At 40.1% G+C, this 16,529-nt stretch overlaps 1 protein-coding gene and 1 pseudogene across 1 annotated transcript in view; both read right to left on the bottom strand.

Moving 5' to 3' along the window:
• The window catches only part of HECTD4 (HECT domain E3 ubiquitin protein ligase 4), a 666,929-nt gene that overhangs the window by 156,313 nt on the left and 494,087 nt on the right, over positions 1-16,529 (bottom strand). The window contains exons 51-53 of the mRNA XM_053699752.1: positions 15,365-15,491; positions 14,610-14,747; positions 12,249-12,385 (exon numbers count right to left, since the gene is read on the bottom strand). Of these exons, the coding sequence (XP_053555727.1) occupies positions 12,249-12,385; positions 14,610-14,747; positions 15,365-15,491 (402 nt within the window). The remainder of the gene's footprint in view (positions 1-12,248; positions 12,386-14,609; positions 14,748-15,364; positions 15,492-16,529) is intronic.
• LOC128650587 (uncharacterized) lies at positions 2,897-3,118 on the bottom strand (annotated as a pseudogene).

The raw sequence follows: 16,529 nt of genomic DNA, 5'->3' as shown, positions 1-16,529 counted from the left end.
CAGGCAGATTCTTCTCCAAATACTGCCTGAGATACAAAAAACGGCACACTCCGGTGTCATTTTAAAATAACAAACTTTTGATTGAAGAATAATTAAGTAAAAACTCCAACTCCTCTCGCGACCTCCTTCTTTGTTGAGGGTTGCAAGAGAATGACTGAATATGACATGTGAGGGGAGGAGCTATATAGCAGCTCTGCTTGGGTGATCCTCTTGCAACTTCCTGTTGGGAAGGAGAATATATCCCATAAGTAATGGATGACCAGTGGACTGAACACACTTAACAAGAGAAAACATGGTTATATTAATATACTTTTTACCTCTGTGATTACCTTGTTTCTAAGCATCTTCTGACGGCCCCCTGATGACACGATTTTAAATTTATTATCTATTTACTTGCATTTAAGCCAATTAGTGCTGTGCTGTTAGAATCCATGGGTGTCAGCCCAATTTTATCTATATGGCTCACATGAACTAAAAAAAGCCGAGCCTCATGTCCAACAGTCTATTTTTCTTGGCTAACTTCTAAAAGAGCTTCCGCAAATTAAGTAGAAACTGAAATTGTTACAGGAAGATTATATCTTAGTAGGGAAGTGGACATCAGAGAGAATAGGAAGTTTAGATCTTTCCAAGATGGTAAGTCACTGAAAACCCAATTGTAAAATGTCTACAAGTACTGTCAGGGTAGAACCTGAGAAACATATTTGAGGAGGTTTATTAATGGTTAAACTATATATCTCCTAAGCCTTATAAGATTTAAAGCTAGTAATAATAGTAATGCATGAGTAGAAATATTTTAATCCAAACTAAAAAAAAAATATGCTTACCTGATAAATTATTTTCTTTCCTGGCATGGAGAGTCCACAAATCCATTCAATTACTAGTGGGAATTCAACTCCTCGTTACCAGGTGCAGGCAAAGAACACCCAGCAGAGCTGTTACGTATCACTCCCACTTCCCATTAACCCCCAGTCATTCAGCCAAAGGAATATGGAAAGAGAAGATGACAAGGGTATAGAGGTGCCTGAGGTTTGAAAAATATAAAGTCTTATAAAGAAATCAAGGGCGGGTCGTAGACTCTCCATGCCAGGATTATTATTTTTTTATCAGGTAAGCATAAATTTTTGTTTTCTTTCCAATGGCATGGAGAGTCCACAAATCCATTCAATTACTAATGGGAGCCAATACCTAAGCTAGAGGACACAGAATGGAAGGGAGGAAGAACAAGACAGGCATACATAAACAGAAGGCACCACCACTTGAAGAACCTTCCTTACCAAAAGATGCCTCAGATGAGGCAAAAACATTGAATTTGTAAAATTTGGAAAGAGAATGCAAGGAGGACCAGGTGGCCGCCTTGCAGATCTGTTCCACAGAAGACTCATTTTTAAAGGCCTAAGAAGAAGAGACAGCCCTAGTAGAATGAGCCGTAATTCTCTCAGGAGGCTGTTGACCAGCTGTCTGCTAAGCTAACCAATAACGCTACTCAAACAGAAAGAAAGAGTAGAAGAAATGACCTTCTGACCCTCACACTTAGCAGAGAAAAACACAAACAGAGCAGTAGACTGCCGAAAATCTCTAGTTGCCTGCAGATAGAATTTAGAACATGCACAATCTCCAGGTTATGCAACACATGTTCCTTCAGAGAAGAAGGATTAGGACAAAAGAAGGAAAGATAATATCCTGATTGATAGTGCAGTTCGACACCCCCTTAGGAAGAAATCCCAATTTGGTACGAAGGACCGCCTTATCCGCATAACAATAAAAGTCAGGGGAGACACCCTGCAGAGTTGAAAGCTCTGAAACTCTATGAGCTGCATAAAAAGAGAGAAGAAACAAAACTATCCAAGATAATAACTTAATATCAATTGAATGCGTAGGCTCAAACGGAGCCTGCTGCAGAACGCTAAGAAACAAGATTAAGGCTCAATGGGGGGAATCAACTCATTTAACACAGGCCTGATACTGACCAAGGCCTGAACAAAGGGTTGAACATCTGGCAAGTGTGCCAGACGTGAAAGCAAAAAGAGTCGACAGGACAGAGATCTGATCGTTCATGGTACTGACTGACAATCCTTTCTTTAGGACCTCCTAAAGAAAGGTCAGAATGCAGGAAAACTCACCCAACTCCAAGGGAACCCCTAGACTCGCACCAATAAAAGGTACTTACGCCATACCTTATGGGAAATCTAGCAAGTACCAGCTTACGAGTCTGAATCATGGTATCAATAACCTTGACTGAAAAACCATGTCTAGACAGTTCAATCTCTAAGCAGTAAGGTTCAGATAATCTAGGTTTGGATATAGGAAAAGAACCAGAAGTAGGAGGTCCCTCCTCAGAGGCAATTTCCACAGGGGAAAGGATGTCATCCTCACCAGATCTGCCAACCAAATCCTGCGAGGCCACGCAGAAGCGATTAGAATCACTGAAACCTGCTCCTGATTGATACAGGCTGTTGCCCGAAGAAGGGCAAAACAGAGGAAAACAGGAAGATGGGATGGGACTTAAGTTCCCAGGAACCATCTGATCGTTTACCAGAGCCGCTTGAGGATCCCTTGATCTAGATCCGTATTCTGGAAGTCTGGAGTTTAGACGAGAAACTACGTAACTCCCCACTTTAGCGTTATCATTAAAAACACCTCCGGAACAAAAGGCCCACTCCTCTGGAAGAAAAGTCTGCCTGCTCAGATAATGCGCTCCCGAGTTCACCCTTAGAATGTGGAGCGCAGACAAGAGGCAAATGATAGATTCTGCCCGCTGAAGAATGCGAGACACCTCCTCCATTGCTAAGGTACTTTCAACCTCCCCAGAGGATGCTAAACGACATAAAAAAAAATAGTCCGATTGGAATCTGATACACCGAACCAAACTCAGTTGAGGACAAGTTAACAGTGTAGTGAAGATTTCCCTTAACTCAAAGATATTTATAGGGAGGGCAGACTCCTCCCGAGTCCTAAAACCCTGAGCTCTAGGGGGCACAATCTCCTAAAATGGTCTCAGGAAGCATGTGCCCTGGAATATGTTGTCCTGAGAGATCCACCAGTACAGGGGACATATCAGACATTAAACTGATAAGAACAGATATTACACTTGATCTTAGCCAAGAGGCCGAGAAGCAATAAAAGGTAAAAAAAGGCCGGAAAAAGGTTTGCATATTCCGATCTCCGTCAGAAAATCTTCATGGTGATCGAGACTATGTTCATCCCGAAAAAAAATACTCTGGTAAGGAACCAAAGAAATGTTTTTCAGAATCACATTAAGGCCTTAAAATTCTTCCTGTTTGTATCCTGTACATACAGGATGCAAATCAAGACAAACCATTATCTCAAAATAATGTAAACTATAAATAAAAAGAAGAAGAAATAGGACAGAAAATAATCTTCCTATACTTAATACTTTCTCGTATGAGCAAAATCATGAATCCTATCTAACATAGATAAGAGAAAGAAAAACGAACACACTGTCAAGGAACAATTAACTGTAGCAGAATGGCTGCGAACCACCTTTAATCTCCATTCCAGATAGTCAGCAAGGCTAACCAACAGACTATCGTCCTCCCTCCCCACTTGAAATAGAGTTCTTAAGACCATAAAAGACGACACAGGCAAGATAAAATCTTCTGAACAAGAGAGGAATAAACATATCCTCTTAGACCCCTAAGATCAATAAAGATCTCAAAAGGAAAACCTTTTATAAAAAGTTACAAAAAAAAAAGTGTCCATTCGGAAACATAGGTAAACTAGAAAGAAACCTATTAGAGTCGTAAGAGCCCAACAGAATGTGTGTCACATAAGGGACTGAATGCAAAGATCACCTCAAAAGGAAGGAGATTATAAAATTGCATTCCTAAAAGAAAAATAGATAGATATATTATTGTCCTAAAAACACTAATAAAAGGAGAATAAAAAATGAAAGTAAACATGTAACAGAAAAAGAAGGTCCTATATTAAAAATAGGAAAGTATACCTGGCACGATTTTCTTTTTTTTTTTTAAATCACCAGATAGCCCTGCAAAATTAGGTGCCTGCACCTTTAGAAGGAATTAAACTCACAACATCAAATCTTGCCTAAGCCGTAACAAGTTCATGTTAGTATAGATATATGGAGCCCCTGTACCAAGTAGAATAGCATAGAAAACACAATATGATATATTAGATACGACTCATTAGAACAAACAAAGGTCCATAGGAGTAATAGCACTGACAAAATTTCAGGCATAGATATTCAAAAAGGTACATAACCTTAAACTTAACATTCTCTATAAAGAGAAAAGGAAACATCTATTTGAAAAAATAAAAGCCTTGATACTGCACTAACAGTATGAGAATTTATCGAAGTCAGATAAAAAACAGAATTTATGCTTACCTGATAAATTACTTTCTCCAACGGTGTGTCCGGTCCACGGCGTCATCCATAACTTGTGGGAATATTCTCTTCCCCAACAGGAAATGGCAAAGAGCACAGCAAAAGCTGTCCATATAGTCCCTCCTAGGCTCCGCCCACCCCAGTCATTCGACCGACGAACAGGAGAAAAAACAGGAGAAACTATAGGGTGCCTTGGTGACTGTAGTTAAAGAAAGAAATTCATCAAACCTGATTAAAAAACCAGGGCGGGCCGTGGACCGGACACACCGTTGGAGAAAGTAATTTATCAGGTAAGCATAAATTCTGTTTTCTCCAACATTGGTGTGTCCGGTCCACGGCGTCATCCATAACTTGTGGGAACCAATACCAAAGCTTTAGGACACGGATGAAGGGAGGGAGCCAATCAGGTTACCTAAACGGAAGGCACCACGGCTTGCAAAACCTTTCTCCCAAAAATAGCCTCTGAAGAAGCAAAAGTATCAAATTTGTAGAATTTGGCAAAAGTGTGCAGGGAAGACCAAGTCGCTGCCTTACATATCTGATCAACAGAAGCCTCGTTCTTGAAGGCCCATGTGGAAGCCACAGCCCTAGTAGAGTGAGCTGTGATGAATTCAGGAGGCTGCCGTCCGGCAGTCTCATAAGCCAATCGGATGATGCTTTTCAGCCAAAAGGAAAGAGAGGTAGCAGTAGCTTTTTGACCTCTCCTCTTGCCAGAATAAACAACAAACAGAGAAGACGTTTGTCTGAAATCCTTTGTTGCTTCTAAATAGAACTTTAAAGCACGAACTACATCTAAATTGTGTAACAAACGTTCCTTCTTTGAAACTGGATTCGGACACAAAGAAGGCACAACTATTTCCTGGTTAATATTCTTGTTAGAAACAACCTTTAGAAGGAAATCATTTTTAGTCCGCAAAACAACCTTATCTGAATGGAACACCAGATAGGGCGGATTACACTGCAGAGCAGATAACTCAGAAACTCTTCTAGCAGAAGAAATAGCAACCAAAAACAGAACTTTCCAAGATAACATCTTGATATCTATGGAATGTAGAGGTTCAAACGGAACCCCTTGAAGAACTGAAAGAACTAAATTCAGACTCCAGGGAGGAGTCAAAGGTCTGTAAACAGGCTTGATCCTGACCAAAGCCTGAACAAAAGCTTGAACATCTGGCACAGCTGCCAGTCGTTTGTGTAGCAAGACAGATAAAGCAGAAAGCTGTCCCTTTAGAGAACTCGCTGATAATCCCTTATCCAAACCTTCTTGGAGAAAGGAAAGGATTCTAGGAATTTTGATCTTACTCCATGAGAATCCCTTGGATTCACACCAACAGATATATCTTTTCCATATTTTATGGTAAATTTTTCTAGTTACAGGTTTTCTGGCTTGTACCAGAGTATCTATCACAGAATCCGAAAACCCACGCTTAGATAAAATCAAGCGTTCAATTTCCAAGCCGTCAGCTGGAGGGAAACCAGATTTGGATGTTCGAATGGACCCTGTACTAGAAGATCCTGTGTCAAAGGTAGCTTCCATGGTGGAGCCGATGACATATTCACCAGGTCTGCATACCAAGTCCTGCGTGGCCACGCAGGAGCTATCAAGATCACTGAGGCCCTCTCCTGTTTGATCCTGGCTACCAGCCTGGGAATGAGAGGAAACGGTGGAAACACATAAGCTAGGTTGAAGGTACTAATGCATCCACTAGAGTCGCCTTGGGATCCCTGGATCTGGACCCGTAGCAAGGAACCTTGAAGTTCTGACGAGACGCCATCAGATCCATGTCTGGAATGCCCCATAATTGAGTTAACTGGGCAAATATCTCCGGGTGGAGTTCCCACTCCCCCGTATGGAATGTCTGATGACTCAGATAATCCGCCTCCCAGTTTTCCACTCCTGGGATGTGGATCGCAGATAGGTGGCAGGAGTGATCCTCCGCCCATTTTATAATTTTGGTCACTTCTCTCATCGCCAGGGAACTCCTTGTTCCCCCCTGATGGTTGATGTAAGCAACAGTCGTCATGTTGTCTGATTGGAATCTTATGAATCTGGCCTTTGCTAGTTGAGGCCAAGCCCTGAGAGTATTGAATATCGCTCTCAGTTCCAGAATGTTTATCGGGAGAAGAGACTCTTCCCGAGACCATAGACCCTGAGCTTTCAGGGAGTCCCAGACCGCGCCCCAGCCCACTAGACTGGCGTCGGTCGTGACGATGACCCACTCTGGTCTGCGGAAGCTCATTCCCTGGGACAGGTGATCCTGGGTTAGCCACCAACGGAGTGAGTCTCTGGTCTTCTGATCTACTTGAATCACTGGAGACAAGTCTGTATAGTCCCCATTCCACTGTTTCAGCATGCACAGTTGTAATGGTCTTAGATGAATTCGCGCAAAAGGAACTATGTCCATTGCTGCAACCATCAACCCTACTACTTCCATGCACTGAGCTATGGAAGGTCGTGGAACAGAGTGAAGAACTTGACAAGCGCTTAGAAGCTTTGACTTTCTGACATCTGTCAGGAAAATCTTCATTTCTAAAGAATCTATTATTGTCCCCAAGAAAGGAACTCTTGTCGACGGAGACAGGGAACTCTTTTCTATGTTCACCTTCCACCCGTGAGATCTGAGAAAGGCCAGAACGATGTCTGTGTGAGCCTTTGCCTTTGAAAGAGACAACGCTTGAATCAGAATGTCGTCCAAGTAAGGTGCCACTGCAATGCCCCTTGGTCTTAGAACCGCTAGAAGGGACCCGAGTACCTTTGTGAAAATCCTTGGAGCAGTGGCTAGCCCGAATGGGAGAGCCACAAACTGGTAATGTTTGTCCAGAAAGGCGAACCTTAGGAACTGATGATGATCTTTGTGGATAGGAATATGTAGATACGCATCCTTTAGATCCACGGTAGTCATAAATTGACCCTCCTGGATTGTAGATAAGATCGTTCGAATAGTTTCCATTTTGAACGATGGCACTCTGAGAAATTTGTTTAGAATCTTTAAATCCAGAATTGGTCTGAAAGTTCCCTCTTTTTTGGGAACTACAAACAGATTTGAGTAAAACCCCATTCCTTGTTCCACAGTTGGAACTGGGTGTATCACTCCCATTTTTAACAGGTCTTCTACACAATGTAAGAATGCCTGTCTCTTTATTTGGTTTGAAGATAAGTGAGACATGTGGAACCTTCCCTTTGGGGGTAGTTCCTTGAATTCCAGAAGATAACCCTGAGAAACTATTTCTAGTGCCCAGGGATCCTGAACATCTCTTGCCCAAGCCTGAGCGAAGAGAGAGAGTCTGCCCCCTACTAGATCCGGTCCCGGATCGGGGGCTACTCCTTCATGCTGTTTTGGTAGCAGCAGCAGGCTTCTTGGCCTGCTTACCCTTGTTCCAGCCTTGCATCGGTTTCCAAGCTGGTTTGGTTTGCGAAGCATTACCCTCTTGTCTAGAGGCTGCAGAGTTGGAGGCTGGTCCGTTCCTGAAATTGCGAAAGGAACGAAAATTAGACTTATTCTTGGCCTTGAAAGGCCTATCTTGTGGGAGGGCGTGGCCCTTACCCCCAGTGATGTCTGAGATAATCTCTTTCAATTCTGGCCCAAAAAGGGTTTTACCCTTGAAAGGGATATTAAGCAATTTTGTCTTGGAAGATACATCCGCTGACCAAGACTTTAGCCAGAGCGCTCTGCGCGCCACAATTGCAAACCCTGAGTTTTTCGCCGCTAATCTAGCTAACTGCAAAGCGGCATCTAAAATAAAGGAATTAGCTAACTTAAGTTCGTGAATTCTGTCCATAACCTCCTCATACGGAGTCTCTCTACTGAGCGACTTTTCTAGTTCCACGAACCAGAACCACGCTGCTGTAGTGACAGGAATAATGCACAAAATAGGTTGCAGGAGGTAACCTTGCTGTACAAAAATCTTTTTAAGCAAACCCTCCAATTTTTTATCCATAGGATCTTTGAAAGCACAATTATTCTCGATAGGAATAGTAGTGCGCTTAGCTAGTGTAGAAACTGCCCCCTCGACCTTAGGGACTGTCTGCCATAAGTCCTTTCTGGGGTCGACCATAGGAAATAATTTCTTAAATATAGGAGGGGGGACAAAAGGTATGCCAGGCTTCTCCCACTCCTTATTCACTATGTCCGCCACCCGCTTGGGTATAGGAAAAGCGTCGGGGTGCACCGGAACCTCTAGGAACTTGTCCATCTTGCACAATTTTTCTGGAATGACCAGGTTGTCACAATCATCCAGAGTAGATAGCACCTCCTTAAGCAGTGCGCGGAGATGCTCTAATTTAAATTTAAATGTCACAACATCAGGTTCTGCCTGTTGAGAAATTCTACCTGAATCAGAAATTTCCCCATCTGACAAAACCTCCCTCATGGCCACTTCAGATTGGTGTGAGGGTATGACAGAGCAATTATCATCAGCGCCCTCCTGCTCTACAGTGTTTAAAACAGAGCAATCGCGCTTTCTCTGAAATGCAGGCATTTTGGATAAAATATTTGCTATGGAGTTATCCATTACTGCCGTCAATTGTTGCATAGTAACAAGCATTGGCGCGCTAGAAGTACTAGGGGTCTCCTGCGTGGGCAAAACTGGTGTAGACACAGAAGGAGATGATGTAGAACTATGTCTACTCCCTTCATCTGATGAATCATCTTGGGCAACTTTACTATCTGTGGCAGTACTGTCCTTACTTTGTTTGGAAGCTATGTCACAATTATCACAAAATTTTGCAGGGGGAGACACATTGGCTTCCATACATACAGAACATAGTTTATCTGAAGGCACAGACATGTTAAACAGGCTTAAACTTGTCAATAAAGTACAAAAAACGTTTTAAAACAAAACCGTTACTGTCTCTTTAAATTTTAAACAGGGCACACTTTTTTACTGAATATGTGAAAAACTATGAAGGAATTGTTCAATTTTAACCAAATTTTCACCACAGTGCCTTAAAGCATTCAAAGCATTGCACCCCAAATTTCAGACCTTTAACCCTTAAAATGACGAAACCGGAGCCGTTTATAGTTTTAACCCCTCTACAGTCCCAGCTACAGCCTTTGCTGCGACTTTACCAAACCCAGGGAGGTATACAATACCAAATGAAGCCTTCTAGGGACCTTTTCAACTACTTCCAGACCCATACACATGCTCTCAAAAGTAACTGCGCAGTAATGGCGCGAAAATGAGGCTCTGCCTACTACATAGAAGGCCCTTCCTGACTGGGAAGGTGTCTAAACCAGTGCCTGACGTAAAAAAACGTTCCCCAAAGTTATAAAGTGTGAATTTCAACATCAAGCTGTATAAAATGCCCAAATAAAGCAATCGATCTAGCCCATAAAAGTGTCTACCAGTTTTATAGCCCATATTAAGCCCTTTATTCTGTTTGAGACTAAGAAAATGGCTTACCGGTCCCCATGAGGGGGAAATGACAGCCTTCCAGCATTACACAGTCTTGTTAGAAATATGACTAGTCATACCTTAAGCAGAAAAGTCTGCCAACTGTTCCCCCAACTGAAGTTATCTCATCTCAACAGTCCTATGTGGGAACAGAAACCGATTTTAGTTACTGCTGCTAAAATCATACTCCTCTCATAAACAGAACTCTTCATCCTTTTCTGTTTCAGAGTAAATAGTACATACCAGCACTATTTTAAAATAAACTCTTGATAGTAGAATAAAAAACTACAACTAAACACCACATACTCTTCACCATCTCCGTGGAGATGCTGCTTGTTCAGCGGCAAAGAGAATGACTGGGGCGGGCGGAGCCTAGGAGGGACTATATGGACAGCTTTTGCTGTGCTCTTTGCCATTTCCTGTTGGGGAAGAGAATATTCCCACAAGTTATGGATGACGCCGTGGACCGGACACACCAATGTTGGAGAAATTAAACACATTTAAACAGATTTAGTAATACATTATCAGAGATTACCATTCATAGCCGCTAGATAGCAACACCCACCATGAAATCTCTGATGGATTAAAAATCTGATTTAAATAGAAAAGTACAAATTCTATTTTCTTTTTGCACCTCTCATAGACAGATCTGGACAGAGGTGCAAAGATACTCCTATATGTAGAAAAATATCTGAGTGACCACTCTCGAGAACCTCCAGAAACATTAAGTATAAATGTGCATTAAAATCAATGACAAGAGGCATAACTTCTTCCCGAAACGCCCCTAGCCGCCTAGCAAGGAAAGGAGAAGACAAACATCTGGCCAGTCTGATCAAACCTCTTCATGCCGCAGCTCTGTACGGTCCCCTAGGATCCGCAGCCAACAGTGACTTACAAAAGAGCTACTGGAAGGCATCCGTATTATAGGATAGCTTAGGGACAACTACAAAAGATCTAGTGGTGGAAAAGTTAATCCCCACATACACTCTCCTTGTCCAAATAAATATTCGCTCTACAAGTAAATGAAGAGAACCTTCATGCAGAGGAGATAATAACACTTAACTCCATGATTATAGAAAGAAAAGGATTAAACTAAAAATCCCATATAGAAATTATCCCTCTATGTAAAGTGTCAGGTTAATAACCAACGAGTCTCTAGAGGAAAAGCAGGCAGAATATAAAAACCTTGCTCTAAGAGGTTAAGATCTGCTCCTCTCTGTATAACTCGCATCAAAGACATGCTGCGGCAGAAAAAGACATGTACTCCCCTTAAGAGCTGCTGTGCTGCTACTATCCCCCCATATGAATATAGCCATAAAATGTGCTATACATTCTGCGCAATAATCTCCCCCCTTGGAGTATATTTATTATACGCAGAAAGAGAGGACGGAGCGCACGATATGGGGTAAAAACGCTCGTCAGAGACTAACGGTCTGCACAAAAGAAAATGGCGCCATAAGTAACAACGCCATATCATCTAAAATAATTTGCCCGTAGTTCATATAAACACTTATAGCAGGTCAGAGACAAGAAACCACATATAGCCATCCATGAAAGATCTTAAACTGTTAGCATTATAATATGCGGAGATAACAAATGAAGGGAATATGATCCTTCCTTTATTAGCACCTAGCCCCATAGATAGAAGCATCTCACGACCGTTAACCGGTCCATACTGGAGAAAGAGGGAGGATCATAAACCAAATATGATTCTTCATAAGTTTATCAAAAAGGACTGAGCATGGGATAACATATGAATGGTCCCCATAATGCCTGGGTCTGGTCTCCTGATCTGTCATAAGGCTAGACATGTGGCAATCTCCATTCTGGGAGATATCCAAGAAGCTGCTCCTCTGCAAATATCCCAAACTTGCGGATATTATAAATAAATATAAAATACATACCCCACCTGAGGGAAGTAGGTCCCACTAGGTCCCTGATAATCCCAGTCATTCCACTGATACTTCTTGTTGAAATAAATATATAAGGAATTACCCTCCAGGGTCTTCTGCTGTTGAGCAGTTACAGCAGCTCCGGGTCTGTTAGCCTCATCAGACCGCCGACAGGAACTTGAAAATACAAGAAAAAACAGAGTAACCAACCCTGGTTTTCTATATAGGGGTTAGCATAGATGTTAGAAGGTACGCAAAGACAACCTCGCCACCTTCTTACTGCTAAAAGCCACCATTACTCTTACTAAAGAGATTGACATGGACAAAGCATAGCCCCAATCCTTGCTTGCAGGGAAACTACCCATAAAAGGATTAAATATTTTCAGACACCAACTTCGCACATCCACCCAATAAACTAGGCAAAGAATGACTGGGGGATTATGGGAAGTGGGAGTGATACTTAACAACTCTGCTGGGGTGTTTTTTGCCTCCAAAGCAATTGAATGGATTTGTGGACTCTCCATGCCATTGGAAAGAAATATGAAAGCTTTATACTGAAAAATGATCTGCTGTATAACAAACCAAAAATAAACTCTTACCGAATCAACGTCCAGAACTACTCCATGCAGGCTAAATGTTTTTAGCATCCCACGAATGGCAAATTTGGGTAAAGCAGTTCCAACAGCAGTGCCGGCAACATTATTGCTGTCTGGAGACCGAATCACAACTGTAATTCCTGTAGAGACAGTGTTTTTAAATGAATAGACTGGCAAACATGTATCCAGAAAACCAAACAATGCAATTAAAAAAAAAAAAGTAACCATGTAATATGTTTGTAGGCCTTTCAGAGATCAAATGTTAAGCACTTAGTCAACTTTAGTTCTGTTTGTTTGGAAATGTTTAAATTATTACAGTAAAATATAAATATAGACAAATAATATATATATATATATATATATATATATATATATATATATATATATATATATATATAGCGCTGCAGAATCTGTTGGCGCTCTACAAATAACTAATAATAGTAATATATATATATATATATATATATATATATATATATATATATATATATATATATATTGCATTCCAGAGACATATGCCTTACAAAGTCTTTGGAGAGTAAATGACTCCCTGCTAATGATCAAAAACAGCATAGAATATGGTAGGGCTAGGATTCTAGAGTCCACAAAAGGCATTCAAGCCCCTCTGAAAGCAGTAATAAAAACACATTTTAAAAAGTGGGTAAAATAATGAAAGTATTTTACATTGTTAAACATTTTATGTGGAATTTTTTTTCCGTTTAATGCCCCTTTCAAGCAATCATGAGAGATGTTTACAGGTAGCTCCCAGCAGTGCATTGCGACTTCTTCAACACAGGATACCGAGAGAATGAAGCACATTTCATAATAGTGGTAAACTGTAAAGTTGTTTAAAATTGTATGCTCTATCTCAGTGTTTTTCAACCTGTGTGCCGTGGCACACTAGTGTGCCGTGAGAGATCCTCAGGTGTGCTGCGGCAGACTGACAACAGTGTGATATTTTTTTTTAAATTTTGCTTGTTTTTTTATTCTGGGGCGTTTTTTTATTTTGAGTGAGATGACTATATATACCATAGTCTAGGAGAACCCAGCACACTCATAACGTACCAACTCCCAGGGTGCCCACCTAATCCGTACATAGAGAAGTTATTTCACAAAAGGCAAGCACTCGCTGGTATTTTTTCAAACAGTATTTACTGTACAGCAAATCAGTGAACGTTTTCGGGCATTCGCCCGTCTCCAGACATGTCTGAGGACGGGCGGATTCCCAAAAACATTCACTGATTTGTTGTATTATTATTATTATTATCAGGTATTTGTAGAGCGCCAACAGATTCCGCAGCGCTGATGTACAGTAAATACTGTTGTTTGAAAAAATACCAGCGAGTGCTTGCCTTTTGTGAAATAACTTTTATATTTACAATGTGTGATTTTGTAAAATTTTGGGATGGTGGTGTGCCGCAGGATTTTTTAATGTAAAAAAGTGTGCCACGGCAAAAAAAAGGTTGAAAATCACTGCTCTATCTGAATCATGAAAGAAAATTCTTGCTTGTCAACATTGTTGGCTATAGATGGAAAAAAAGAGACCGCTGAGCCAGGATGACGGGGATACGCGGTCTGAAAGTGGCACCTGGCTGTGCAAGAAGTGTAAGTTACACAAGGTGGAGATATAGAGCTGTCAGTTCTGCACCAACCACTCTCTTTCCATGAAGCAGCGTAAGGTCATGTACCCAGATGCCACTCCTAATTTTTTTTCACAAGTCAAAATTAAACTTTTATGATTCAGATGGAGCAGGCAATTGTAAATAACTTTTCAATTTACTTCCATTAACAAAATATTTTTATATTTACACTTTCTGAGCCACAAACTCCAACTGAGCATGTGCAAGAATTCACAGACCATACATTTATGATTGGCTGATGGCTCTCACATGATACAGAGGGAGAGGAAATAGACATAACGGGAATTTGTCAGAAAAATATCTACTCTCATTTGAAGTTCATACTAAGTGCTATTGCATTGCCTTTTTTATCACGCATTTGTAGATTATGCAAATCTACCGTGTTTACTGGTCCTTTAAGCCTGATTCCAGAGATTATCGAGTCATGCTCTACATAATCTATGGGAACATGAGAGAAAATATTTTCTTTGTAGGCTTAGGAGACTTTAGCCTTCACTCTTGAGGAACTATCTTATTCACAAATGAATCAAAAAATGAAAGACATGTTTTCTTGGGATAAGAGAGAATATATGGGGAAGAGGAGACATTTGAAGACTTTTTACAAATTTTAGCTTAATCCAGTAGGTTATCCCATGTTTAATAGATATCAATTAATAATTCATATTTCCTAAATGATTTTTAGTTAATGGACAATGTGTTTCTAATAATGTTTGTAGCCCATTACCTTTGCGAACTTTATCAATAGTAAATTTATTTGCTTCATCCTTGATATCCTCAATAGTTGGAAGATAGAGATCTCTAGGAATGCCACCATTCTCTTCATAAAGGAATTCGACAGTCTGTCGTGCTATATCCACCATACCTACAAAGCAATGCACATAAACCACTGACAATTTATTACTAGCTTTATTAAATACGCCTAGCAGTGTAATTATCCTTCTTATAAAGAGAATGCTACAATACTTAACTCTACAGAACGGTTTAATAAAATGTAGCAGATTTTATTTCTACACAGGTAAATTAAATATAGTTTAGGATAACTCATTTTGTTCACAAGAAAACAATGCTATTAAAGGGACACTATATTCGTATTCTATTTTTCTTCAATGCCTTGTTATATTAACTGCAGAGTATTAAATACGTGGGACATTTTTCTCTATTTTGTTTTCTGAAACAACATTTTGCTTATTAAAAACAAAACCCATTGTTCACAAGAATATCCTCGCTCATATAGGCTGAGCCTGCAGAAGAGCAGACCATCATATCTAATCTTGCGTTCTCTGTACACAAAGGCCCAAATATTCCTTATGGGTGGTGGTTTCAATGAGCAAAGGCAGTTATTTCTATTGGAAGAACAAACCTTACTTCCAATACAGTTAATACTATGCAGCATGAAGTTATTGGGAGAATATTTTAAAAAATTCAGTACAGTGTCCCTTTAACTTTAGAGTTCCTCCTGCATTATCATATAAACCATACCGAGCTGCAAAGCTCCCTTAATCTGGTCCAATCCAGATTTCCTCTCTGCTTCATTGCGGAAACGCCTCCGAATAGTTGGAAATACTTTGGTTTCCCAAGCTTTGACCAATAAGGCATAGTGATCCTCCTTGAAAATACAAAAATAGTCAGTGATTACTACCCCAAACATCACTAGGAATCCAGATGACCAACATCACATTTTTAAAGTTACAATAGCAATAAAAGTGAAATTTAATTACAACTATAATTAAATCAAACCAATGGGGTACAAAATGTAGCTCATAACATATTAAAATAGAAAGGACATCATAAATAAAACTTTAGGTATGTTGGGAAATCCCTTCCCAAAGGAGATAAACACATAGTTAAAGGGACAGTCTATTCAATATTAAATTTCATGATTCAGATAGGGCATGCATTACACTAAACCACTTTCCAAATTACTTTTATCATCAAATTTGCTTTGTTCTATTGGTAATCTTTATTGAAGGCTAAACCTAGGTAGGCTCATATGCTAATTTCTAAGCCTTTGAAGGCCGTCTCTTATCTCATTTTGAGTTTGTCACAGCTAGACAGTGCTAGTTCATGTGTACTATATAGATAACATTGTGCTCACTCCTGTGGAGTTATTTATGAGTTAGCATTGAATGTCTAAAATGCAAGGTTGTCAAAAGAAAGGAGATAAGGGGCAGTCTGCAGAGGCTTAGATACAAGGTAATCACAGAGGTAAAAATAATATTAATATAACTGTTGGTTATGCAAAACTGGGAAATGGGTAATAAAGGGATTATCTATCTTTTTAAACAATACAAATTCTGGAGTAGACAGTGCCTTTAAATTTGGCTCCAGAGAGATTATACACTTCTGCACCTGAAAGTAATTGGTGGCTATGTGCATATACAATCTGTGGCTTGTAATTCAACCTGTGTTTAACTCTGGACTGACAGTGACAAGTATGATGATTTCAACTCCCCCAGCAAAAAGTACGTACTATGTTAAAAGGATAAATAACATTTCACAAAAAAACATATCTTGTAACCTTCAAAATGTTGCAAATCTAATAAACGGGTTTAGGTCATTTGAAGCATTTTGAAAACAGATTTACAGATTCCAAATTTTGTGAGAAAGTAAAATTTTTTTCTAAAAGCAAAAGGTGCTTTACATC

Source organism: Bombina bombina, chromosome 2 (genome assembly GCF_027579735.1).
Source record: "Bombina bombina isolate aBomBom1 chromosome 2, aBomBom1.pri, whole genome shotgun sequence".
NCBI classification, from domain to species: Eukaryota; Metazoa; Chordata; class Amphibia; order Anura; family Bombinatoridae; genus Bombina; species Bombina bombina.
The sequence above is the reverse complement of the archived record's forward strand: the minus strand, read 5'-3'. Positions and strand labels throughout refer to the sequence as shown.